Raw genomic sequence first — 27,927 nt, forward strand, 5'->3', positions numbered from 1 at the left:
TGCTTTTAAGTGCACCAAAAAGTTTGACATATCTCAGTGTATCTTTGAAGTACTGCAGCATCAGGGTTTGACATGATACATTATGATAATCCATAGTATAGAGACATTAACACAGGGGTCTTCGACAAAATACATTGTAATGTCTCTGAAGGAGCCATTACAATTTATCTTGTCATTCGGGAGCATAGAGTGGTTGCAATGTTAAGATGGCTCTGCATAAATTCACATGTAGACTGTTTCATTTGATTTTTGGAATTCTTTCAAGTCGAATGGCACAGCCCAATTTGTAGCTTAACCCTTCGCTGTCCCTTCCCGGAGCAAGGTGCCCCGCTGCGTGCCGGGAGGCTGCGTTGGGAGCAGCGAGGAGTGGGCATCGCTCTCGCCCTCTCTCCTGTGGGCAGGGTGGAAAGCTTCTGTGACTAACGTCTGAGAAAGTGAATCTCCTACTTTACGCTCTCACCGTGTATTTTAACTCATCTAACAGCAAATGCTAACCTTACCTTGGTACAGACAGGGAAGATATTTATCGTAGGCAGTGACGTTTGTTACTGAATTAACGGATAGAAAAGGGAAGGCTTTCGCTGCGTGCTCCGGTGGGGTTTTTCTTCTCTCTCGCCTGCGTTTGTCCCGGTTCTGGCCACCCCCCCCGCCCACGTCCCTTGCTGAAGCAAACGGCATGTACCTCTGCAATGCTAAATTACCCTGCGGAAAGGGAGCCTGCTTCTGCATCAACAGAACATGTCCGAGACAAGCGCCGGGGTTTTCGTCCCCTGGGAGCCGTGCCCTTTCCTGGCAAACCGTCCCCTTGTCCTTGGGGCCCAGACATGGAAACTCGCCGAAGCTTCCCCATGAGCTGAGGGGAGCTTTCCCAAGCGGGATGGGAACGTGCATCCGCAGAGGGAGAGGGCAGTGCTGGAGGCATTAGCGTTGAGGCTGCCCCAAGTGTGCAAGTCTCAAACAAAATTAATACAAACAAATCTGACAAGTTCTTAGCCTGCTTTGCTGGATCTTTAAGACCTGTACTAAAATTCCATCATCTCATCTTCCCGTTATTAAAATTTCAGCAAAATATAAAGTTTTCATTAATCTCCTGCAGCAAATTTAGTACTCCGAACTGGCAGTTGATTCAGCTTTTAGGACTACATTAGCTGGGATATTAAACAAAACGTGTCATTCTTCAGTATCTTCTGTAAGAAGCTAAATCAGTTTTCAAACATATTTATACCACTTTATCTAACAGCATTTGGAGCTGAGATGCTTTATTAGCAGCTGGCATAGAAATTACTCCGCACAAAATTATATATCGCATTATAGTAATGTTTAAATTGGTGTTAATCCAACGTCATAAAATGTAAAAAATCTTTAAAGTGCGTTATATTTTTTCAGTAATTGGCATTTTGGCTTAATGAGATTGTTACCTTTTATAAAGCCAGTACCTGCAGTAGTAATGAGAATACTAATCAGTAAATAAAGCGCAGCTTCGTTACCGCAGGGCTGAGACCAGAGTGCCCGAGGCGTTGCCTGCACTGCCACAAGATGCCAGCGTCACATCCCACGGGGGGGATTGAAACACGGGAGAACCGCACTGGTGTGTACGTCGAGGGCGGCACCTGAAACCAGTGCCCTGGCTGGGGGGCAGCCCCCCTTCACCAGGGCCCTTCGGGGGTGACAGCGTGGGTGTCCTGGCAGGATCCCACCTGCTCAGCCCCCCAGGATGTCTGTGGCACAGGGCTGTCCCGTGTCACTTGAGAATCTGCGCTGCACGTGGGACGCAAATGTGCATCGTAGTGTCCTTACTGAATGAGCCATTTTGTCCTTGGATGGAGGGGGAGAATTTCCTCCTCCCAGGACATGGACTCGAGCGTTTTGTTCTGTCTTACAAAGCCATCTGCAGCTGCAGACGTCGCAGCCATACTTAGATGCTAGCTGAATGGTATGCCGTATTTTAAACCTCCGTTCATTATTGTTGGCTTGTTTTGCAGGTTCAAGAGGAGAAGAGGTCTCGGAGGAGGACCCTCAGATCGATATAGCTACAGTTCAGGACATGCTCAGTAGCCACCATTACAAGTCCTTCAAAGTCAGCATGATCCATAGGCTTCGATTCACCACTGATGTTCAGTTAGGTAAATCAATCCGTACTATAACGCTTAGGAAAATGGAATGGTTCAAACCTTTGGCCATCTCTAATAGCTAACTGTCCATCTTGGATGTTTTTAAAGCAGTCATTATCGTGTTGGTCCATTTTATTGTGGAGCGCATCACTTGAAAGTGTTGCTAGCATTTCAGCAGTTAAAAAAAATTGCTTTCGGTTGAAAATACTTCAGTATTTTTATTATCCACAATCAGCTAGCACATGTTTCTTCTGAAAGAAGGCCATTATTTAATGACCTCATCTCTTTTTTTTAACCTAGGCTTCCTAATGGAAAGCTTCTTGCCAACTGTTTTGTTATTTTTAAATGAGGCTATGCAAAATTGGGAATGATTAGGTTTTTCCTTTTCTGCGACTGAAAGATTTTAACGACCAAGTGGAAATTTGAGGTGGAACAAAATAAAACTAGCGTTCTCTAAAGGTTTTATATTGTCCTTTTTAGCTTTCTGAATGCTTTTGAAAACCCGAAGGCCAAGGGATGACAGAATCTTGAATTATAAAAGCCCCATTACTGTTTTAAAATGATTGAATGGCTTTTTATCTTTGTGTTTAAATTGTGAAAATTTGATTAATGATGCATTGGTAGGTGACCTGTGACATTCCTGCAAATACCTTCCATAAAGAAATGATTCAGCAGTAAAATATTAAGTGCCGTAATGTTTACGAAATACACTTATTCTGTAGAATTCAGTAGAATTGTTAAATTTGAACTCTGCAAGTTCCTGTATTATTGTCACTACAGTCTCTTCATTCTTCCATCCTTAAGCACATATAAAAGTGTATGTCTCTCAAATTCTTACAGAAGAGGCTTTCTTAGTTTATTTTGAACTGTCTTGTTAAGGAAGGATTTATCTGCTGGTGCTGAGGCAGGACAGCTCTGGGCATGTTTTCTGCGTTTGAGCAAACTCTCTGGGTGTGATAGTTTGCTTCCAGTGAAGTTTGACTCACTGTATCTGGGAAGTGTCAGAAATGAGAGCTTGAAAAGGTCACGACAGATTGCTGAAGATAAATGGTTAAGGGAGAATAGCTGTTAAATGAAACAAATGGCTTAACTTGTGTAGCAGTGAAGGAGCTGACCCTGTCCACTAGTGTAAGGGCCATAAAATTTCCCTTTTATAACAATCTGTGAACTTGTATATTTTTGATGGCAGTACACCGAGAATGTGATTTTTATCATCTTCACTATTTTTTAAAAATCAAAGAAAACCCTAGTGGGGTATTCAAAGTTTGGGCAAATGTACAGCATCAGAACCTTGAAATAAAGTCAAAAGAAGCGTATGTTGCTGCGGTTTCTCCTGAATTTTATTAAGATCTTTAAAGAGCAATGCTGGTAAAATAAGCATCGAGGTGCTATTTGGATTAGGGCTGTTGAGTGTTAATGTGTTCGTCTTCTGTGAGTGACAGACTGCTCCATACAATCTGAAATGTAAAGAACGATGTCTAATTTTTTTTTATCGCTCATCAGTAACTGTGGTCTGGGAGCTATTCTGTGTCACTTTAACGATGGCCAGTTGCAAAGACTTCTCTCTAGCATTTTTATGTCATCAGTTTTATGTAGCAGGCATAGCAAAGCGACGGTTTTTCTAGAGGACGTGAGAAAAAAACGTTCCATTGCTCTGTATTGACAGTGTCGATGACGTCGGTAGCTGCGCAGGAGCGCGTCGGCCGTCAGGCTAGCTGAAATACTGCACAGCGGTTGCACTGAAAATATCCACCTGGTTTTGGGGGCGAGTCCCCATGTCCCAGCCTTCACATGCAAGGATGTTTACGTGTGACAGAACCCAGAAGTGGTGGAGAAAACGGTGTAGCTCACCTCCACTCCCCGCAGTCTGCTCCGGTGTTGTAAGACGCACATCATTGCATTTCAGTCGGTTCTGTGTCGGATTTTACTTCAGTTGCATCGAACAGGTAGCAGTAGTGTGAGCTATGTTTGTGAATTCCAGTTTGCATACTGGTACTTTTCCAAATGTTTCAGCTGTCTTGAGGCCTGATCACTGAGTTTGAGGCAAGATTTACCGCAAATATTGGAGTAAGCTCCATCTTCTGTGCATTGTGCGTAGTTCTTCTATAGGAAAAAGCGATATGTAAATGACCAGGGGAGGAATGACTGCCTTTTGACTGCGGGTTTTATTACAGTGCAGAGCTTTAGCCACAGCAGTTTAAGGTCTGGGGTTTTCTGGTTTAGCTCATATTACAGTGCAGTGCACACACAGTAGTGCTCTCAACATTTTTACAAAGGTTCTGTCATGTTGTGAAGGAATAAGACACGTTTGCTTGTGTATCACATTAGCAAAACTAAAAGAAGCATATTGTCTTGGAAAATTACTGCTGGCAAGTATGTCAGAAAAGGGGGGGCAGCTGCAGACCCCCACAAAGGAAACAAGAACAGAACAGTGTTATTGGACTAATACATTGATGACATTTCTTTTGATAAAATGAATGAATTAAAAAAATAGTAAAGAAGCATTTTTACTTGGTTTTTGAGTATGACTAATTTGTGCTGCAATACAGAGACTGCAGAAGCCACATACATAATATGGGTTTGATTTTAGGTTTCAACACATACAGATTTCGAGAACAATAACACAAAAAAGACAACATTCTTTGTCAGTGTGCTCTTTGGATGTGTGTGAGCTTAAGCCAGTGATGTCAAGATACAGAAATAATGGATGAAGTATACAGCAACAATTTGCAGATAAAAATAATAGAAGTTAAAGTGTATTTTACATGATAAAAAAAAGATGAAAGAGGAGGAAGTCTGTTACATCTGAGATGGTTACAAAATCCATGCTTGGTGAAGTAGCCTCTGCTGAAAAGATTGATGCAATGGGGAGTGACCTTGGCTTGGAGCAGGAGCTGGTGATGTATGTATGAGCATCTCTCTGCTAAATGGACCCAGATTTGTAGCACTAATATACATGGAAGCCCAGAACCAAACTCAGGATGGCAATAAATCAACAGCCACTTTGGGTGTCATTTCTGGTTTATATTCCACTATTGTTCTATCACTTTAATTCATGTCACTATCATCTGTTCATCTGGAACAGTTTTATATAATTTTCCAGTGGAGTTACCTGACAAATCCTATCAAATTAACAAGGTGCATTAACAATATTGACTGACTGTGAATCCTGAAGTTGCAGGACCATACAGTGAAAGATTTGTAAGGGTATTTTCAGGGTGATGTTTTAGAGAAAGGGATGGGGAACGACCCTCGCACACAAAGAATTTGCACCTTTATTTTTAGAACTTGCCTTGACTTTTTTCAGTAAGAAAAATAAGAACTTGTACCATCAACTTTACATATTTTCCTTAAAGTACAGAAAATGCCATTTTGAATTACAGTGGAATAACAACACCAATTTTAAATAATCTGTCCAAAATTAAATTACAAAACAAAATGGGCTCCAGATACAGCATCAGCCTGCTCAAATTACCTAGTTCTAGCAGTCCTTGTGTTAATTGGACTCCTGATACAGTGCTTAATTGAAACGTGATCTCTCTGATGTGACGTATGTTTAATGACAAAGCACATTCTTGGATTAACGGGGGGGGGGGGGGGGGGGGGGGGCGCGGTTGGTGGCGTTACTAGAACCTGTCGGAATAGCCAGGGTTAAAACGAAGGTACCTCGTGTTCGTGGACGGGGCCGCAGCGAGAAGCCCGCCACACGCTCTGCTCCTTGCTGCCTGTAAGCTCGGATTGTAGGGTGGCATAAAATACAAACGAACGTGGTTTGCAAATTCTGCAGCTATGACCAATATTGAGTTAGTTTTGGAGGGCTTGGGAGAGTCACTCTGTGTGTGGCATCTTACTTTTATTTTGTCACGTCTCTTACAAGTTTTATCGCCAGCTCCTTCAGGTTTTCTTGTGCTTCAGACGAGCCAAGCGTAACGTATTTGAAAGCATCATAGCCAAAACCCTCGAGGGAAAAGGTTCTCTCTGCTGTTTTTCCAGGGATGCAAGAGTTAAATGATGTTTAAATACTTTTTTCCTGTATTGCTTCCTTTTGTTGCTTTCTCACGAGCTTCACCTATAACTCACGACTGAAGCAATGTAATTATTTTCAAGGCTCCACACATCTTGATGCAAAAAGCACACTGGGAAGTTTGTTCAGTCGTGTCAACAGCTACTGAACAATGAGCTTCTGTTCGTCAGCGCGGCGTTGCAGGGCTTCTGCTTCGCAGTGCCATGATAAAGACCGCTATAAATTACCGCGAGTGTCCCGGGCCGGTTCCAGCACGGTTTGCCCTCAGCCTGCCCCGGCAGCGTCCCGCCAGAAGCCTGTTCTTGCACGGCTTCGGGAGTGACGCGTGGAGGGATGGCAGAGGGATGTTCTGCTCCGGCTCCCCAAAGGTCTGCTGCAGGATTCGCGCATGGCAGCGCGCCGGCTCCGGGTCAGCCTGCACGCAGCGGTAGCGAAGCACCAGCCATCTGGGAAAGCCCGTGTTGGGAAGCAGGGCCCGGCGCCCGTGCCAGGAGCTACACAAATCCTCAGCTTGCTTTCAAAGCAGCCTAATTAGAGCTGGCTTTAAAATGCCAGCAGTGTAAAAACGCACAGGATCTCTGGGACTGGATGTCTTTGTTTATGAGTATCTGGGTAACACAAAGAGCGTCTCTGTAATGCTGCAACTGGGTGTTGTCCTCTCGTGTAGAGGATATAGCGTATATGCTGTATAGGAGATAGAACAGGGACGGGCTGTGAGAGTGTCTATTACATATAATAGTGGTGATTGAAAAACTAGCAGTATCTTTTTATAAATCTTGCAGCTCTTGTAGCTCTTGCTCCTTCCAGAAGAGCTCTGTATGTGCTGAGAAGAATTTTCTCTGTGATATTTCTTTCCTGTTGGTACGCTTATGCAGGAGAACAAAATGCAGATTATCAATGCGGTTTGATAACCATTTGCTTTTGGTTTCAAAAGCCCCTGTGCTTTCAAAAAGCCCAAAAGGGCAATATACTTTCATCCCATTTAAGATTTATAAAGTGTGTCAAACGGCTGATATGAAATCGCTTAAACAGATCACTGTTGTGGCTCTCTATTCTTTCTCATCTCAGGTATTTCTGGAGACAAGGTAGAGATAGACCCTGTTACTAATCAGAAGGCCAGCACTAAGTTTTGGATTAAGCAGAAACCCATTTCAATCGATTCTGAACTCCTCTGTGCCTGTGACCTTGCGGAAGAAAAAAGCCCAAGTGAGTAGTCCTTTTTATTTATGTTCTCTCTTCTCTCCCTCCCTGTATGTGCTAGATGTCCAAAGAATTATTGCTACCGTGTCCTTTTCTTTCTATAGGTGTATTTTATTCATTATGGGATGTTTTTAATCTGACTGGATTCTGTTATAGAGAACACAACATACACACATTCACATTTTATGAGTGTCCTTTTAATGCTGCTCGCAGCTAATGGCATCATTAAGAGTGTTTCTTGCCCACTGTCAGTAGCCACTAGCGGTGTCAGGCCACGGAAACACTGGCCCTGCCTAGCTGGTCACTAGCCCCATAGCACGGTACTCAAATACGTGTTTCAACATAATTGCAATTTTTTTGAACAACTTAACATCCAGACTGGTTTTAAACCATTTCTTAGGTGCAGTTTTGGATCTCAGACATACAGTGAGTATCAGCACAGTCTGAATTTGGCTCAGCCGTGGCTGTGGGGTAACTGGGATTGCGACGTGCCGCTGTGAGTTCAGTTTCAGGGCAGTGGTGAGTGTGCCAGGCTAGCAGGGGGGCAGGCTGGGCACCCCGGTCCAGCCCATCATCCGCACGGGGTCAGAGCTTCCCCTCTTCAGAGCGCGACTTCAAAAGCCAATTGCTTTTACTTGTTCTATCATCAGTGGAGTAATGCAAGCCTGTATCTGTAACATTTGTTTTAAAAAGCACAAGATAGGCCCTGGGGGAATTGGGCAATGTCCCCAGCAGTGCCAAAATGTAACCGTTTCCTATCAAAAAGTAACTGCAGTTCAAAAACTCAGATGGTTTTATTACACTTGTGCTTCTGCCAGGTAGGGATGCTAAGTATTAAGTACTTATCTGCAAGGTGACAGAGAGGGAGAATTATGTGATACATATTTACAGAGGTAATGATCTGTTGAATTCTCTTGGAAGAGTAAATTTATGGCTGCCACAAATTTTATCAGCAATTATTGAACTATATCCTTCTCCCCTTCATTACCCCTTCCTACTTCCATGTTCTTAGTCCAGTCATTGTCTTCCTCTTCTGTCTCTCCAGCAAGATTTCCTGGTCCTTGGGAGGGCATGATCCCGAGGAGAGAAGTCCAAAATGCGTAACGGTTGTCTTGCTAGTTCAGGGTGCAAGTTTTGCACTTGTAAATACATTAACACCTCTGGGTTTGCAGCCACATTTCATTTCAAATGCAAACACCTGTGGTGGTAAAACTGTGCCCACAAAATGCAGCTGTATCTGAAAAGCCAGCCTTGAAACCCGAGGTTTCCAGCTCACGCTCCTGTCAGCGCGATAGCCCGGACCTTCAGGCTGTCCCCGAACAGCTCCAGAACTGCGTCCTGCAGGGCACGGGGCTCTTCAGCCCCAGAGGCAGCACCTGCTCCGGCAGGAAATTATGTTTGTACCCAAATGCTGCCAACCAGGGAGAAATAAGGGACAGAATTTCGACCCCCAGAGAGAGTCCAGCGGCGGAAGGGCGGTACCTTCACGTGGAGACCATCAAATGAAGAATCGTGGTCTTTGGAGAGGATGCTGACAGGTTACAACAAAGGAACCTTTATGATACTGAGGTTTTTTATTTACTCATTTTTGTGTGGCCATCATAAACTTTTCCTATTAAATAAGTGTTCGGCATAGTTCCAAAAGGAGAAAGTAATTCTTCCTGAATTCTGCTGACCTCTTCCCAATTCACTAAAGATGTTCCAAAAGTCATTATTTTAGGCCAGTAGAAGATACTTTTAGTGTGACATTTCAGAATGATACATTTTGAGGAACTCTTAACAGCAGATCAGTATCTCTTGAATTTTAAATGGAAAAAAGTTATTTTAGTAGCATAAAGGAATGAAACTCACTGTATTTCACAAGTTTTGTCTGTGATTTTTATCAGCATAGTGATATATGTTTGTAGCAGAGTTTACATCAAAAATTATTCCCGGATCTTCCTTGAATGAATTATTGCGAAGAAAGAGAGGCTGAGTAAAGATAAGGTCTTTGAGTTCTGCAATATATTTTGTTTTCATGTTTTTATCTCTTGTAACACAAACATGCTCCATCTCGTCTTTCAGAAGTGTTCTGCACATGTAATGGTGCTTGTACAGTTACACCGGGTGAAAACACAGTGTATGTTTTATTAAGCTGCCTGCCTTCCCCAGACATTGCCAGTTGGGGCTGTAATAAAGTGGAGCGCTGCTTCGCCAGACCGACTTCGTGGAGAGAGGTGAAGGGGTTGCAGGAGCCTCCAAACGTGACCTTACTTTTGGTAAGGGCAAGGGGTGTTGGAGTGGAGTTTGGTCGCTGTGATCAGTATAGCTGGAGGTTTCTGCAACACTCGTTTCGCTGAATGTGGTAATTAACACAGTTTAATATGCAGTTAGCTCTTACTTTCTGCAGATTAAAGAGATTTCAGGGTTTTTACTGGGGCTTTTCTGCAGAAATGTAAAAACAGGAATTGTGCGTCAATATAGCGGAGAGCCTCGTGCTTATTTTCTGTTAGTTTTCTCTGAAAAGACAGGTTTGTGCAGCGAAGCTTTAGTGGCATTTGTGTGAGTGTTAAAGGACTCGGCAACTTCAGAGATGACGTGTTGTGAATATTTACGGAGGGACTCGGAGTCGTTCTGCATGGGGCTGAAGCTTTCCTGTGCTGTGAGCTTGCAGAACTTAGAGCTGCATTCAGTGAAAACAGAAAATGAAAATGGAAAGCTTTGGCATCTAATTTGCCATTAGTATGGGTATTGTAGGCAGGAATGGCTGATGATTTTTGTTTGCCCTTGTAGTAGGACTGGGTCAGCATTTGAATTTTTATTTGTAAATTAAATCAGACTCCCTGAATTTAGACAGAGGGAAGAGGTAATGGCCCTGCTGGCTCGATCAAATGCCATTAGAACCTGAAAACACTGTGTATAAACGGCTTGTTTAAATCAGGTTCGGTCTGATTATCACGAGAGATTCTGAATGTTTTGAATCTTGAAAGGAAGCATCCTATCATTGAGAAATAAGATTTAAGCCTTAATAAAGTAGTTGTCATTTTTATAGCTGAAAAGAGCTTTGTATCTCAATTAAGTGTACATAATATAAAGTCTTAAGGAAGCAACAGAATACGTTTAATACAATTATATCCCTTTGCAATAGTGTAATTTAAAGGAAATCTGATTCTGTTAATGTCTCTTACATTACTTGGACAAGGGAGAAACTTCAGTGTCACTGACCGCTGCCTTTTTACAAAGTGCCCTGTGGACCAAGTGCGGCTGTGATGGATGCGCCGTGGCCGTCCCTTCCGAGGCTGGGCTACCAGGCTGCCTTGGCACCCGCACCGCGGGAGCGCCGAGCCGGTGCTGATGCGTGCAGGGGTGAGCAGACCTCAGGGCCGGCCTCTCCGTGGTGCTGAGGCTAATGGGCTGGGCAGGACTACGGTTTTCGAAATACATGGGGTTCTTCCAGTCGTGTGTATTTTTACGATAGCTGCAGAAATCGGATCTATTTGATAATTTGAACATTGAAGAAGCATTCCTGTGATCCTTTTCCTTGTTTTTTTCTGTTTTAATAAAGCAGATACATCTCAGTTGCTAGGTCAAAATATCCTTAATATTAAGGTAGTCTAAACAAAGGTGTTCTGTAGGTCACGGAGTACATTGGTAACTTCGGTTTGTAATTTAATTGCTTGCTTTGCACCCTGCAGCTTAAGATTTCCTTTAAATTCTTATTCCATTGTTGCACTGGGGCTTAACAGAGTGTTAACCTGGTAATAGGCACAGGGCCTCCCCATTATATGTCTCGCTATCGAGCGGTTCTGCATGACTAGTTAAAAAAGATGGCAAGAAGATTAATGAAAGCCGCCTAGTACAGAAGGGGGGTAGGTACCTTTGCAAGACTTCTAGTGAGGAGATATTAGAGCTGAACCAGAGCTTGGCTTTTTCTTTATCCTGTGACCTTTGAACCTGCCTTACTGTCGAGAGCTGCCAGCGGAGCCGACGTTTTGATTGATGTTGCTACACGAGTCAGTCTTTCCCACTGAATTCCACATCTGCACGAAAATAGCTTTTCTAGCAGTATTCATACTGGCTGTAAGTGATAGCCAAAGTGATGCCTGAAATGCTTTTATGTAGTTTTCATTTAAAGCTAAAGGTATTTGATGTTTTAATTCAGTATCCAGTTCCTCCAGATTATGCACGTTGGGTAATACTAATTTAATGAATTCATTACTGGGTTGTGAAAGGACTGCAAACATACAGGAAGCATTGGGAAGGCATGGATTCCTGCTGCTTGGGGAGCTTAAATAGAGATGTTGCACGTTTGCTCGGAGCCCTGCAGTGGAGCCAGAGCAGAGAGGCAACAATTATCCGTGTGCTCTGCAAATGGTGCACAAAATATCGTGCAGTAGTTCCTAAGATCCACGCTCCCACTGTGAATGATGCGGTGTGTGAAGTGATAGAAGAAAATTCCTTACTTGATAGGAGACTAATCACAGATTCTGATCAAAAGGTAAAAAATGGGTTCAGCAGAGAAAATGTTCCCAAACTTCAGGCTTGGAGTGAAAGAGATCTCAAAGTGTGTAACAGGAAGAAATGAGTGCAAATGGGCGTGCTGTTTGCAGAGCCCTGAGATGCCTCGGAGGGGAGGCAGCGGAGGCGCAGATGGCGCTTGGGTTTGCTGCCTTTTCCATTCTCCGTGGCAGGCGCAGGATGGTGCCCAGGCTGGGGGAGCAGCGGAGCCCGGCGAAGGGCCGGGGGCGTCGGGGGGGGGCTCGCCAGCAGCCCTGCCGCTTTGGCAGTCGTTCGCGGGATGCGCTGCACCAGAGAAGGGGTCCGGCAGCGAGGGCAGCCGCGTCGACCTGCCTGCGCGGCCGAAGGAGCGGGCAGCGGTTTGGCGACGGCGAGAGACTCCTGCCTGCTGCCCCACCGGCGTGACTGCGACTTATTAAATCCATCCCTATTGAACAGCCTTTTCATAAAAGTACTCTGGAGCACAATCAGGAGTGTGCATTGCCTCATCCTTTTAACAAATATGTTTTGTAGCCCTATTAAAAGGGGTCTTCATCTATCCTGTCAAAGCTATTCTGCTGGGGTTTTTTAGTTTAATTACACTATCCAATTAAAACTCCTTGCTGCATTTTGATTCGCTTCTCCTTGGGCTTGAGTGGATATGACATTTACAAGGCTCGCCTTTCAAGCAGACAATGGCGTGATTGATGAGGTGCAGACGCAATGAAGGAGGCGATTGCCATGTGGAAACACTGCTTAGTGCATTTTGATTTATTTATCATCTTTTTTTCCCAAACAAGGTTGCTGGTGAAGAGGTTTTGGGCAATCCCAAGTTCCACCTCGATTTTCACCATTCTTGCAAAAATCTGTATTAGTATTCTGCCTTTCATAATAATTCGAAGCAGAAACAGAAGGGTTTGGGGAAAAAAAAATCCAGAGGTGTGAATTGTTACCACAGTTTGACACACAAGTGGATGTATGCAGCACTTTAATTGCAACTCTGCTTTCAGGACATCTGGAAACAAGGCATCCACTAATAGCAATGTTTTCTAATAAGCCTACAATAGAACGTTAAGACCCGAGTTGTAGGAAAAGCAAACGTGAAATACGCTGCTTCCTGAGAGAATGGGGCGAGCCAGCAGGACCGCGACTATTCTTTTTTCTTTTTAACAGTCATATCATTTGTTCCCACTGGAGTAGTGCCTTGGTTTGCAGGGGATCCAGCGCAGGTACGCGGTGTGCAGGCTGAACTCATCGGTGCTTCCGCTGGTATCCGTGGGGTCAGGATTTCATCCGTAGCTTTGATGGCCGTCACTACCTCTGAAGGAGACGTCGCCTCTGAAATACGTACCTCTTGGATAAATATCACTTGCATAAAAGGGGCTTAGCCCCACTTTCACACTCAGGACAACGTTCCTGTTCCATCTGTGTCCCTAACCGAGCTCGGTACCATGTCCCTGATAATCCAGCTGTGGCTGCGGTGCAACTCGTGCCATCCCCCTAGAAGAAAACTTCAAAGTTTTCTTGTTATTAGAGGTTGTCAGGATGAGTGTTTTGATGGTGATGCAACACTTGTAGTTTTGTAGGACCTTCAGGCCCTGCTCCAGGGTCACGGCATCGCTTTTGAGGTAGCGCATGTGGATTTCAAACTACGGAGTCCCTCCCCACAGCTTTTAGATTAAATCTAACAGCGGTTGGTGAGCAGAGGTTGCCCCATTTCATGCAGTGTTTTAAGTAAATTTGCCTTTGTACAGAAGCACTGCTTGCGTCTATTTTATTTTCATCATTCCTTGCCTCTTTACTAGTATATTTCTAATTCTTTGTAATCCTTTCTGAGTCTGTGAGAAGAGATTTCAAGGTTTGATCCTGTTGTAGTCACAATTTCTGAAACGGTGAAAATCTGTGATGATGTCAAATGATGCCCATGAGTGTTTGTTCTTCAGAGAGGTCTTTCTCTAGCTATTTATTCCGCTAATAACTCTTTAATTGTTGACTTCTGCCTTATGGCCCTGTAATGACAAAGCAATCATCAAGGTATATTGAAAAATTAACATAAATTTGCATTTCTCGGTATTTGTTTTCTGTTTTGTCCAATTCATGAATATTCTTTTCATCCTCCATCTAATTAGTGATTTAATTCAGTGCCTACTGTTTTAAAGAGTGGCACTGGCAAGAGAGAGGGGTTTGGTACAGTCTGAACTGGGGGATGGGAGAGGAAGAAGAAAAACTATTTCTAGTCCTGGCAGATTCGGTTAAAAAAAGCCTTTGCTGGTGCGAATTTACATCCTTCCAATGTTTTCCAGGCAAAAAGGGTATTTTTTAGACTCTGATAAAAGAGTTTATGACTTAGATTAAAAAGTTGTGGGGTTTTTTACCTTCATCAAGTGAAGTATGGCGGACTGCAAAGTTTTTGTGTGTTTTCCCAGGATTGTAACTTGCAGAAATTAGCGCAGGATTTACCAATACTCTACAAGCACATTTTAGTCAGTAATTGTGGAAGCGGTAGCTCAGCAGCATTTCTCGCCTGCCGCGTGTGAACGTGGAGGCACGGAGGGGCTGGCGTGCGGCGCGGTGGAGGCTGCACGCGTTTCACCAAACCCGCGGAGGAGAGCGCAGCAGCGTGAGCAGCAGGTTTGCCTCTGGCTGTGCTGCTGGCTGCGCAGCGGTTGTTGGTTACGCCGTAATTGGCCTCTTCCGTCGCTTTTTTTGGCAGTATAGCAATGTTAAAAATTAGGAGATATGCCAAACAATTGAATTTAAGACATGGTGCCGAAAGAGTGAATGAGCTCTCCTCCGTGGATTTCCAGTGGATTAGCATCTCGCCCTTCCACCTGCGTCTGCCGTAGGCTTTTCTCCAGGTATAACCACACAGGAACCTATTAGTGTTCCAGGGTTAGAAAAGATTTATCAGCATTCAGAGCTGAGGCCAAAGGCCGCCCGTGGTAGGATGTCGTTTTGCTGCTGTCGCGGCAAGGTCGGCCCCGGCACGGGCTGGGGCGGCACGGCAGGAGCGGGGCTGCCGGGGGCATCTGCACGAAACCCGCTCAGGTTTGCCGAGCTCGCCTTCTGGGTCGTACCTGCGTCGCAACAAAAGCCTGTGGCACCAGATGAGTCTCTGTCATTTCACTTGCCTTCTATCAATGTTTGAGCAGGTAAACATAGTTGGGAATAACACGTATCTTCCATTGTACAGCTGATTAATTCTGATTGCGAAATATTGATGTTTCCCCCGTTCGGTTCGCTCTTGCCATCCACCGTGGTGGCTGACATTAAATACACTTCTGTGTGGTGCAGGGCGGTGACAGCCAGCGCTGACGTTTGCTGGGATTGAACACTTGTGTTTCAGACCCGCACGCTAAAGGATACCAAACCGTTGTTCCTGCAGGAGTCACGGTAATGAAGCCGTTCGTGCAATATCTGCATTTGTTTTAATTCTACCGTCGCGTGCAGTAGAAGCCACTTGAGCTGCTGGTGTTTGTTACCAGATATTCTTATATGGAAATATAAAACCATTGAAGTTCCTATTGATCTCTGAATTGTCAAGGGTGGTGCTCTATTGTAAAGAGGTACATCACATATTTAAGCACTCTTGGAAATGGAAATCAATCTCACAATTCATAAATTCCATCTGGCTAGAATAGTAGCAGAGCAAAGTGCCAGTTATGATTTCAATGAACTAATATTTCATGCTGTAAATAGTGTAATGTGGACACGGAGCACATAAACATAATGCTGTAATGGGGCTTTCTAAAGAAAAGTCTTCTTGGCTCCTTTCCACTAAATCACCTGTCAGGGTGTAGGACTGAGTTACGTGGCACGGCAGGTTGTGCTCAACTGCGGCACGCGCTGCGCGTTCGGGCTTCGCGTCGGATGCAACGGCAGCGCCACGTCCCCCGCGACTCCCGAGAGTCTGTGCCGGAGCATGGGTCTGTGGCTCAGCCAGCGCCTCGCCAGAAAGGCAGGGACCGGAGCAGCCTCCGTACCAGCGGGACCGGGAGCACGAGTGCTGCCCCTGGCTGTGCTGCGGCAGCCGGCTGTGCCGGGGGCTGTGTGGCGCTGGCGTGGCGCGGCGCTGGGCTCCCCGGGGGCAGCAGGGCGAGCTCTGCCTCCTGCCACGGCGCTCATCGGGGTTGCTGTTGGCATCTGTTGCTCTAATTGTCTTCAAAAGAGCTGACTCCTCACAGCCCTAGAATAAGTGCTCGAAATAAAGTTCTGCGTTCTGCTTCTGCCAGCTGTATAAATACTTTTGCCAGAAACGAGGAGTAAATCACCGGTTTAAAAGAAAAATGGGGGTACTGGGGAGGGTTTTTTCGTCAGGCATGACGGAGGCTGTGATCTCGCTTAATTTTCATAATAATACTTCATTCTGTGGTTGTGTGCCCTGCCTCCGCGGGGTGATGCACAGCAGGGCAGCAGAGCTCCGGAGGAGACGCCAGCGGCACGCCGGGTTGCTACTCCCGGCAGCCGAGGTAGGTGCTGCCTCTGCCAGGGCGGCTGCGCTGCCGCACACCGGCCCGCTCCGCCATGTAAGTGGTGAACACATGGAGAGGTCTGTGTCTACGCTGTCAGCCTCGCGGAGCAGGTCGATGTTTGCTTTGGGGGAGGCGGGTGCGGGAGCCCTGGGTGGGGTGGGTGCCGCACTGTGGTTGGGGTGGTGTGCGTGGCTCTGCCGTCGCCGTGCCTGCCCCACGGCTGCCTCCCCCTTCCCGGGAAGGACTGACAGCAAGCGGGCAGAGAACCGCCCGGAGAGGGGAGCCGTGAGGCACGAGGCCGTTCCACCGGAAGCGAGGGGCTTGGCTCCTGGCACTTTCAGAGCCCCCCGGCCTTTCCCACCGCTGAGCCGCGCTCAGCCTCCGGAGCAGCGGCAAGGCGTGGTCAGCGTGGGGAGAGCAGGCTCCTCGGGGGGGACGAAACATCTCACCCAGGTGAAGGAGCCTCAATCCATGCCAGGAACCACCCCGTGAGCTTCCAAGACCCAAACCCCAGAACCTCGTAGGGATCCTCCAGACCGTGCTTTGTGCCATTTTAACTCTCACTTTTAGTAATCAGTTTCTGTAGCTGTGTGTGATATTAAATGTCCAAGGAAAGCTGTGGCAGCCGATGGGGCACGGTGCTGTGCCGTGTCCCCGGGAGCGGTGCGCAGGCACTTTCGGAATCGTAAAGATGCTGAATTCAGTCCCGAGCAGAGCCGGGCGTGCATGCATTAACATACTGATCAGCTTGCGGCTAGGAATTCCCGCATTTTTAGTACCACCAAGGCATCATTTGTCAAATGATTTAAAAGGGGTTTTTTATTATTATTAGCCAATTTTTCAATATAGAATTTATATTCCAGATTAGTGCATCATAATGGTGTTTAATTAACATGCCACAATAAAATACTCGCGTCTCAAATTTTGTGGCCACAGTTCTGAGCATATATCAGTCACTTTTTGGAAATCTGGAGAATTAGATAATGTAAATAAGATTTCAAATTAGCTTTCCTCCAGGAAAGACCCGAATTTACAGTAATGTGGCTGTTACTTTACAGATTACTAACTTTGACTTTTGAACTGAATAAATTCTGAGAAAAATGATGCAAAAGTATGTGTGGACTGTGGTTAATTTTAATTTCGAAGCCATGAGCATCCATGCAAGTGAAGGATATTTAGCCTTCCTACACGTTGTGCACAGAGACCTTTCCATTACCGCCATCCCTCCCGTCCCGCTGGCGGTTCTGTGGCGGGTCGGTGGTTCGTGTGTTCTCCGAAGGCGGCACGGAGTCCGGCCGGGCTGCCAGCACCTCGCCTCCATTTAACCGCTGAAAAGCCCCGTTTGGGACTGAGCGGCAGTGAAGCCTGCCAGCCAAGCGCTGCGTGGACAGAAATGACAGTTAGACTTGAATTCGGATTGTCCTGCTTGTAGGAAGTGAGGGTCCCGGGTCTGAGTACCTGTTTTCACAGCATCGCTGCTGCGTCCTTTTGTGTTTTGCGGTGGTTGACGCTTTCCCTTGCCGTAAGCAACTGGGCAGGTTTGGGTGGTGTTTTGGGGAGAGGTGGTTGGAGTGATGATTCTGGGGTTAATTGGCCCTTTATTTTGAATGTAACGCTTATCTTCTGCATGTGAGGATTATGCGGTGAATAGTTACATAAAGTAGTCCTAACGTGGTAGTTTAACTGAAATACAGTCTTGGGCTGAACGGGAGCTAACTAGCCGTTTGATAGATTTTTGCATTTCCTGCAGTGGGGATGTGATGGGAAAAGGAACTTTATTGACTAGAGTTCAGCTGCTCCTGTAAGCCACCACTTGCCTTAAATTGAAATGACATGAGAAGCCTGTCAGCGTTTCATTACTTCCTTCTGTTGTGCTGATGGTATGCTAAGATCACCATCTGTGTTTTTCTTCTGTCAGGCACACAAGCTCTGCTGAAACTTTACAGGAATATTCTGAACAGTTTTTTTTCTTATCTTTACAGGTCATGCAATATTTAAACTTACATATCTAAGCAATCATGACTACAAACACCTTTACTTTGAATCAGATGCTGCTACTGTCAATGAAATTGTACTGAAGGTGAGTATTACATTTTAACGTGACCCAAAATCCTGGGTGTTTTACTGCTCGTTAGACATGAAAGTATTCAAGAGGCTCTGGAAACACACGCAGGGTGCAGTGCCTGAGGACCACTGAGGTGCACGGAACTTACCAGCCGAGTGGCTCGGTGCTGTTGCTTTATTCATTTTTCAAACAGCCCTACAGCAGATTGCCTATTTGTGCCTAATGTTTCCTTTTCTATGTGTTTCTAGTTAATAGACACACCAGTTTTCTGTGGAATTTCACAGGAAACTGCCAAATTTTGTGTCCGGACAGTTTCCACCTCCAGACACCTGAGACGGTCTGCAAGCCCCGTGTCGTCGCGGAGGTGCAGGGCTGTGCGCCCTGTCTCGGGACCGGCATCTGGCAAAGCACCGCGGTGCTGCCGGCCCTGCCGTGCGGCTGCCGGCATGGGGCCCAGCTGTAGAGCCCCAGGCAGGGCACCCGGCTCGTGTAAGCGCCGAGCCAGGGCGCGAGGAGGTGAGGGAGCTGCCGCCCCGGTCTGCGGAGCTGGAGGAGCCGGGAGCAGGGAGGGCGGCACCACGGCGGCTTTCGGAGCCGGAGTCACTGTTGTTCGGAGATGGCAGGAGGGCTCCAGTAAAACCACGCACAGACGTAATGTTCAAGGCTGCAGGCTGATGCCGCGTTCACGGCTCCGGCACGGGCAGTAACAGTGCCAGGACGGCGCTTCTCTCCTGCCTTTCACAGGTCTCTTCCAAACGCAGGTGTTCGTACAAAGCAAAGGGTTCTTCTTCCCACCCTGACACTTGATCAGAATTGTTTGCTTTTCCCATGGCTCAGTGCATACACATACTCGCTTAATTTCTGAAACAAATTTTTGTAACACTCTTGGAAGGTTAAACTTAATTTTCTGCAAGCTAATACTTTATAGCAATTCAAAATCTAAAAAGCAAGAATTTTGGCAAGCCATCTGTTATGTTTTCTGTGCAGAGTTTAGAGGATTGCTAAATAACTGACACACGATAAAATAACTTTTATTAATAACATAGAAGGTGAGTGTATTTTGGGAGTTTTCTACTTACTTCATGAACTGTTAGGCCAATTCTTTTGTTCCTACTTTATCTTAAATAACCTATTGTAATCCAGAACACTTGACACATCTGAGACTGGTCATAAAAGAAGGCTAAAAAAAAAAAAAAAAAGATTTGCTGTGAATAACATGAACATTCAAGAGAGAAATATTATTGACCAGTACTTTTTTCCTTAAATTGCAGCTTGTTTAAATAGAGCAGTATCTGTTTTCGAGCGTAGGTTACCAGTTTGTTTTCTATTCCGTCAGCATTAGGAGACGCAGAGAAATCAGACTTTTCAAATTAGGCTTTTTACATGATCAAGTGAGAAAGACCGAGGCTTTATTGACCATGAAAATTCCCTATATTTTTATGCCTTAAGCTGTAATATGCAATGAAAGTGAAACACTCTACAGTGCATAAAATTGTGCAAGTTTTAAGCCACAGCATATTAACCAGCTAATGGCAGACCAAAGGGCATTTTTATCTTTTTGATTCTTGCATTAACCTTCCATTAAAATTATCTATGTGATTATCACAAAGCACTGGAGATAATAAATTTAGGGAATAGCAGGCTTGTTAAATATCATTTAAAAATGCTTTCATCAAGTAAAATGTGCCAAAACACAGGGAAACTATGAGATTAGCTGAGTATGCAAACATCGTAATGAAAGAATTATTTTTATTGAAGCTGATAAAGTCTTTTATTGAAGCCCATTACTATATTAGACCGGCACTCTGGGTCTTCATGGCTCACTGCGTTCACCCAGAGGTTTGGGTGACAAGGGTGGGATGCGGGGAGAGGGATGCCGAGAGCCTGCGGCTGCCGTGGCCGCCCCGTGCCGAGCCGAGGGCCGAGGGAGGACGAACCGAAAGCGGCCCCACGCCGAGTGGGGCTCTCCTGCGGCTCCGGGTTGTCTCTGCCAAGTTTTGGTGAGGGCCCACTGGGACCAGTTTCAGGGAAGCCTCGTCCAGTTGGGTGGCGTGAGGGTCCCTGCCCTCCTCGGGCTGTCCCGCTCACAAAACGAAACACCGTTTCATGTCTTGCAGGTTAACTATATTCTAGAGTCGCGAGCAAGCACAGCCAGAGCAGATTATTTTGCTCAGAAACAAAGAAAACTGAGCAGGAGAACAAGCTTTAGCTTCCAGAAGGAGAAGAAATCGGGACAGCAGTAACGCCTAGCCTGGAGGAGAGCCTGTCTGCCGAATTCGGAGGAGGAGACGCTCCCCACCGCCCGAGACAGGTGGGAGCCAGGACTGCGGTGCTCCTGCTGCCAACAGGCGGGAGCAGCCGGGGGAGAAATCTGAATTATCCCGTCTCTCACGCTTGGAAGATTATCCCTCGTTGGTGATGGGAAGTCTCCCCTGTGACAAAAATAAAGAGCCATATCAGCCGGAAAGAAGACTGTTACGCTTCAGGTTCCTTTGATTAGAAATAAGAGAATGACGTAGACTGGCATCATTTAATTACTGTATTATGTACAATCACAAGAAGAGATGTGATTACATATTATTTCACAGCCTGGTTAAAATAAATTATATACATCTGTAATACACCCACGTACACACAGGTATTGCTTGTGACATGATCAAATTTCTAAAAACAAAATGTAGGACAAATGTATCCATTTTTACTATTAATAAACAGATGTAATCTTTTTCAAGGTCCATACGATGCACAGTTCTTTTGGGGGGAGGCTGTAGTCCCAGATGGTTTCACTTCTGTTGCTGAAGTGCAGGAGGCAACCGTGAGCCAGGGAACAGCAGCCATTGCAGGGGAGCCGGTTTGCGAGGAAACATTGCAACAGTCAAGTCTGTTGTGGTTTGTTTTGTTCAAAAATATTTTTATTTAACTGTGCTTTTCAGCTTTGCATACGTTTTATTGGAAGTTACTTGCTGTAGTCAGCACGGTGTTTTGAAAACCAAGGCAGCGTCTCCGCGGCTGAACGGAGAGCATCCTCCTGCGTCCGCTCCTGGATCCACGGCTCCTGCCGCTGGGGCTGCTCTTCCTCTCTGAGCCAGCTTGCACCTGAGGACTGAGAAATGCCTTCACCTTTTCTTAATACTATTCTTTAAAAACAAAAATTAAGCCCTACTTTGTAGTGGGATTTGTAACTCTTTTGGCCTTGTCCATCCTCCACACGTCAGGGAACACCTGAGTGGGATTACTGGGAACCAGAGCTGCATTTTTGGTTCAGTTCACCAGAGATGTCTTTCATAGATCTCTCCGAGTCATGGAAGCTGGAGCTCTGCACTGCTGCTGTGGATTTTGTATCAAGAAAATGCCCCCGGGCCCGAGAGGCGTTTCCCAGCGCGGGGCCGCAGGGCAGGCTGCAGCGTGCGGGTCCCTCGGGCAGACCAGGCTGCCGCAGCGTGACCTCTTACAGTGTCCTACCTTGCTTTTGTACAGAGAAAACTTTCTGAGCCTTAACACGTAGTTTAGGGATAAACACTAAGGCAGAGAGGTCTTTGTGTCACTTACCTGTTGCGTTTAAGTTCTCGGGTTTTTAAAGGTTTCGCCCTCCCGGAGCTGTTGTCGGTGCTGCTTCGGGAGGGGAGCCCTGCTCGCACCGCGGAGGCCAGTCTTCGCTGTACAGTCTTCCATGATATCTGCAAAACAAGAGAAACAGTATTTTATAGTACAATATTAAATTTTTTAATATTTTATATGTGCAAATGCAGCACAGATGCAATGGGGAAAGACCCTTCAAATAATGCAATGTAAATGACTCCTTTAACCAAGTTTGTGAACTATTTAACATTAAAGTTGTTATGTGAATGTTCTTTTGCCACCTAGTTTCAATTCTTTTTAACTGAACTAAAAGATTGCCTGCGTTGGTATCAGAAACTACAGACGTCTCCTACTTGTTTCCATGGCCGTAATGCTGTTGCCACCCACTTACATTTATTTCGTATCAGTAGGTATTCAATATGTGCAGTATTTTGCTTTCAGTAAAGCCTGAAGATTCACGGAATAAAAAAAAAATCTCTGCTGTCTAATCTGCAGTAATGTTTGTGGGCACACAGTCACTTGCCCGGACCACGTGTGTTTACACCCTCTCGCAAATCACCTTACGCTTGCTTTATTTGGAGTGCAGTCATCCCGCGGGGCTGGGACACGCAGCTCGGCGCGTCCCCGGAGAGCTCGGGCAGGGCGGCAGGCACGGGACGCCGCTGCTGGAGGATGCTCCGAGGGCTTGATGGGGAGCAGGCAAGGCGTGGAGCCCGGAATGGGTTTATTTGCTCCGAAAGAGCCGTTCACAGTTAAGAAACAAGTTTACTTTCCAAGATCAGATCCAGTTGAATACACACTGGAGGAAACCTTCCTCCAGAATTTATTCTGGAAACGTCCAGCTCTTCAAGAGATGAACAGCTTCGCCCTCAGAACAGACGTTTCTACTATTTAGTGTTTGCTGAAAGAGTTAAATCAGAGCTCATGGTTGCAATCTGTGCGCAGCTGAACACAAATCCATCACGGGCTGGTCTTTCCCCGGTAGTTGTAGATTTAATTGATTCAGATGGGCATTCAACTGGGTCAGAAAAGCAAGCTGTTCCTTCCATGCCTTGTTCCTGGGCTTCGGCAGAAGAGGGTGGCTGCCGCCTCACGTAATGAGGCTGACTTCTCGCTGGCGTGCATCGGTAGCTGTCGGAGGCATCAGAGGTTTTTCAAATTTTCTCCTACTGCTGCTGTTGGAGAGGCACCTGCCTTGCACGGGCCCCTCAAGTTTTACGGTCGATTGCACCTCATGGAGCGGAGCGTAGGCTTGCAAAAATCAGGGGCACAGACACAGTGAGAGTCGGGGAGCGCAGGCACAGAGTGGGTGCAAACGCCGGAGGTGTTTCTCCTCGCAGGACCAGGAGCCCCGGGGGACTGGGCTCAGCCCAGGTGCCTGCAGCAGCCGGTGCTGCTCACGGCCGGGCACTTGCTGCCCATCTTGCCTGGCTTTGCACAACAAAATGCTGCTTGGAGGGTCCCAAATCCACCAGGAGAGACGGGTGACCTTTGTGGTGAGACCCCGCGGTCGTTCGTGTGCTCCAAGGGTGACCGAGCAATTCTCTGGGAGGTTCGTGAAAGAGTAAAGTAGCTGCTGAGCGGCTTTGCCTGTTCAGGAGCGTCGGTCGGGTGGGGATGGCCGAGGCTGCTGCAGCCACAGCGAGTGCTGCCCGCAGAGACGAGCCCTCGCTGCCTCCTTGGTTTTGTCAGACTATTGGGAAACAAAAGAGCGACCTTTTAGCAGAGGACATCCAGGGCACCCGGGCACGTGCTGGCACACACCGCGAGAGCGCTGGGGCTCCTGGCCTGACCCGAGCTCTCCCGGGTCCTGCCGTGAACTCCCACAGGAGCAGCTGGAGCCAGAGGCAGGAGCCCGGTGCCTCCCAGGAGCTTTTGCAGCTGCCCCGCAGGCAACCGCGGCAGGGCTGGGACCCGGCTGGGAGCACGGGCTGCACCCACCCACACCGGGACAAGCAGGCAAAAACCATCGTACAGCCCTGGGTGCAGCCCTGAGATTAATGGGGGGGGTTATTTATGGAGACATGTTTGTAATGGGCCCATGAATTTCATGGAAATGCGCTGCTGTGGCGGCGTGTGGTATTGGGTGCTGCTGCTGCTAAAATTAATGCCCCCTAAATCACATCCCAGTGCAGCCTCCCCGGTGCGACGCTGGGACAAGGACGGAGACGAGGACAGAGATGTGCGGGCATAACGGGCACAAAGGCCGGGCAGGGCCAGCCGGAGGGTGCCCCGTGCCCCCCGCACCCTGCTGGGTGCCGCAGCGTCCACGGCGGGGGGTCCGGGGCCACCGCGAGCAGCTGAGGCACGGGGAGAGCTGGCCCTGGGCACGGCCCCGCGCTGCCGCTGCATGAAGGGTTAAGCACTGTCATGTTTTATTCTCCCCACACACCTCTCCTTAAATGCAAAAAAAGAAAAAAAAAAAAAATCTCAACAGGGTGTTGTTCGCTCTAAAAACCCTAAGCATGATTTGTGAACTCTCACAGCCTTGGTAATCTCATCAGAGTAATGGGATTATATTTCAAATCACCATGGCCTGTTCATTACACATTTAAACTCCTTTGACAGAGGAAAAGTTAAATAAAATGTGTGCGTCAGCCCTGGTTGACTTTCCCAGTTCTCTTTCTTGATTAGACAAACAGATGCTGAGCTCCAAAATGAAAAAATAATGTGCTCATTTATTCATTTTTCTGACAAGTCACAATAGATTTTTAACTACAAATGAGCCCCCTCCCCAGGTGGGGAGCGCGGGGGCAGCACGCACCACGCCGTAATGGGCTCCGAGCCGGAGGCTGGGGCTAAACTGGGGCACAAGTGGTCATTTCCGCACCACGAGCACGGGGACAGTGCCGCGATTCCCCCGCCGCCGCCTGGTGAATTTCTCCGAGGAGCTGTCGAACGGCACTCACATTCCTGCCATGAGCGCAGCCGCCGGCGGCAGCAGCATGGCCCTGGCTGAGGCAGCGCCGCACGCGCAGCCCTGGCTGTGGGCACTCGCGGAGGTTTCTGGCACCTCCTGCTCGGCTCCGCTCACCCAGGCTGAAACGCACCCGAGAGGCGGTGCCGGGGCTGCCGTGGCCATGGAGGCTGCCATGGCATGGCCACGCCGAGCACCTCCTGCCACGGCCACGGTACCTGCTCTGTGCATGGGAGCTCCCATCTGACTTGCTCTACATTAGTGCTCTCCGACTGACTCTTGCACAAGCGTCGGGTGTGCGATGGGGGCAGTGGCTGAGCTCCCAGTGCATCTCAGCAGCCAGCCGGTGCGGTGCCCCCGAGTCCCGCGTGGGACTTCGCCAGCGGAGTTCAGATCTCTTCCCGGGAGCTGCTACCGAAGAAGCACATGTACCATGGGGAGGTGTCGGGGCTGCCGGCGGGCTGGGCTGCGCTCCCCGCTGAAGAGGAGGGATTCACATCGGGGAGCACTGGGGCTCTATTAGGGACCTGAAATGCCAGATAATTAGAAATACACCAGCAAACACCATTATTGTCAGGAGAATGCAATCGCATACAGTAATGAAGCAATTATTAATGAGCAACTGCAAGCCTGTCATTAATTTAAGCTTTTCAGGATCACGGACTAAGGCAAGTTAAATGTTAAAACAGAGCCGGGGCTGGGCTGAGCGGGGCCGAGTGGAACTTTCCCCCGCCATGAGGTGGGCAGAGCGAGGCCATCTCGCCACCCTCCCTCACCAGGTGAGACCCCCCCCCAGGTGCCCACGGTGCCCTTCCCAGCCCTGTGCTCGCCCCGCCTCGGTCGCCCTGCCCTGCAACTGCACGAGCACGGGGACCTCCTTTGCCCCGGCGCCAGCATGGGCCCCTTCGGGCAGCCCCGGCGATGGCTCTGCAGGGATGGGGTCAGGGATGGGGACGGGATCGGGGTGCCGGCCCATCCTGCAGCAGCACAGGCGAGATGCCGGTGGCTCCACCGCACAAGTGCCGGGTATGTTCGGGGACGGTGCAGCCGGGAGCAGCTCCCGCACCAGCGCGCAGCCCCGCGCTGCAATCTGTCACGGCGGCTGGGGCTTGCCGGCTCTGCAATATGTACCTCATGTCTGGGCTGTCATCGGACATAATTCCTCCCCGCTGGCATATTGCTGATTTGTGCATAAGTGATGCATGCAATCCACCTGAGCTAGGAGTCAGGGGTTTCTTGATCTGGGGCTGTCAGGGCAGAGTGTTTTAGTGCCTCCTGCGATTAGCTGGAATTGACAGGCCCTGAGAGCGGGGAATTGCACAACAGGGGAATTAACAGCCAGGGACTGAAGTGGAGTGTGGCACTCGTTTAATCTGCAATTTATCAGTTTACGTGGCTTCTTGTCGCAGGCGGAAGATTACACTCCAAAAAAGAAGGCTCCCGTTTTTTTTTTTTTTAATTTCACCTGACAGGGAGAGGGAAGAGCAATAGTCAGAGGCTGACATGTTCGCTGGCTCCCGCTGGGTTACCGGCCCGTGCCGGGCTGAGCCGCACGCAGCCTGCTTGCGCGTGCCGGCACGGCAGAGGGCCCACCCCCAGCACGGGGGCACGGCGGCAGGGCACGCAGCCCCCGGGCCCCCCAGCCCTGGCTCAGCAGATTCCCCATCTGCAAGTCCCGGGGCGGCCGCAGCCAGCTCCACGCCGACCGACTGCCAGGCCATCAGCCTGGCCGTGCGGCAGCGGTGGGTTCCTGGCAGCGCTTCCCAGCTGCCGTGTGCCCGGCCAAGGCCAAGCCGACACCTCTCACCCTCCGCCACCATGGCTGCTCCCGCAGGACGTCACTGTGGGACGGGCAGCCTGGAGCGGGACGCGGTGCCCACGGGTTGGACCCCTCCGGCAGCTGAGCAGAGGTCCTGTGTGGGCAGGGGTGGGCTGCCAGGCGCCCACGCTGGCCCCAACGATGGCTCCCTGGCCCACGCAGGGCTGCCCGGGGCCTCTGCACCATCACAACGTGCGCACACCTGGCTGCTGCTCCGCAGCAGGGTCCGTAGAGCCGCAGCCCCCAGCCCACTGGTGGGGCGTGCGGGAGGCACGTCTCGGGGTGAGGAAAGCAGGAGCCGCGGCGGTGCCTCCTCCCAGCCCCCACCACCCCGCGCGCTCCAATTTTGATAATATCATTAGAGGCTGATAATGGTTTCCAGGAACACTGTAGCCTTTCTGCGAGGTGACAGCCTGTAAAGGCAGCATGACAGATAATGTATTCTACAAGGGTACAATAATGTGACTCCGAGCACATTAAACTCCTTTAATGTGGGTGACATACACCTTCCTCTTAACATACATTATCATCCTGGGGGCACACGCAGCACGCAGCAACACGGAGTCGGCACCCGGCGCCCACAGACCCTCACCCTGCCTCCTGGAGCCGGCGCTGGTGCCGGTGCCAATGTCGGTGCCGGTGCTGGCGCCAGCAGCCCAGGTTCCCCCCCCTTGCAAGCGGGGGCTCCCGCACCAGCCACGCTCTTCCTTCCCTCGGTGCGAGGAGGTTAAACCACACGATGCAAACGCTCTGGCTGCGTGTAGGCGATCTCCTTGGCCTTCCTCGGCGGCCTGCTCTGATACTGCAAACCTTTATCCAACCTTATGGTATCAAAGATTATTTATAATGAATTAAATACGTTTTTAGCAGCTTCTTTCCACACTTACTGCCACACTTTCACTGCCACTTCAACTTAATTAGGGAGACCTTGCTAAAGAGATGGGAATAAATGCATCTATAGAAATATATCTATGTATAAATGAAGAAAGCAGCCACCACAGGTCAAACCAGTACTTTCAATTTATTGCCCTGGTACATTCATTTGTAAATAGCTTTGCCTTGCTGGTTTCTAAGTGCAAGGCTAATGTTGGAGTGCTTAAATTAATAGTGACGCACACCTTTCATTATTGCTATTAAATTAGGTGCCGGGCTTTGATGGATTCACTTGTTGCTGAACTAAAAGCCTTGTAGATGTGGGTGTGCGTATCCATTTGGTTTTACAGCAAATTTAGGTCTTAGTGTCAAGCCAGACAGAGCTGAGCGA

General features: G+C 48.1%; 1 protein-coding gene across 3 annotated transcripts in view; it reads left to right on the forward strand.

The window, feature by feature from the left end:
* Positions 1 to 22,197, forward strand: part of MAPKAP1 (MAPK associated protein 1) — a 106,578-nt gene extending 84,381 nt beyond the window's left edge. For all 3 annotated transcript variants that reach the window (XM_054848420.1, XM_054848422.1, XM_054848421.1), the window contains 4 exons: positions 1,983 to 2,123; positions 7,204 to 7,341; positions 18,266 to 18,363; positions 20,466 to 22,197. In XM_054848420.1, the coding sequence (XP_054704395.1) occupies positions 1,983 to 2,123; positions 7,204 to 7,341; positions 18,266 to 18,363; positions 20,466 to 20,591 (503 nt within the window). In that variant the 3' untranslated portion in view covers positions 20,592 to 22,197. The remainder of the gene's footprint in view (positions 1 to 1,982; positions 2,124 to 7,203; positions 7,342 to 18,265; positions 18,364 to 20,465) is intronic.
* The last annotated feature ends 5,730 nt before the right edge of the window (positions 22,198 to 27,927 follow it).

Source organism: Grus americana, chromosome 20, assembly GCF_028858705.1.
Source record: "Grus americana isolate bGruAme1 chromosome 20, bGruAme1.mat, whole genome shotgun sequence".
Taxonomy (NCBI): domain Eukaryota; kingdom Metazoa; phylum Chordata; class Aves; order Gruiformes; family Gruidae; genus Grus; species Grus americana.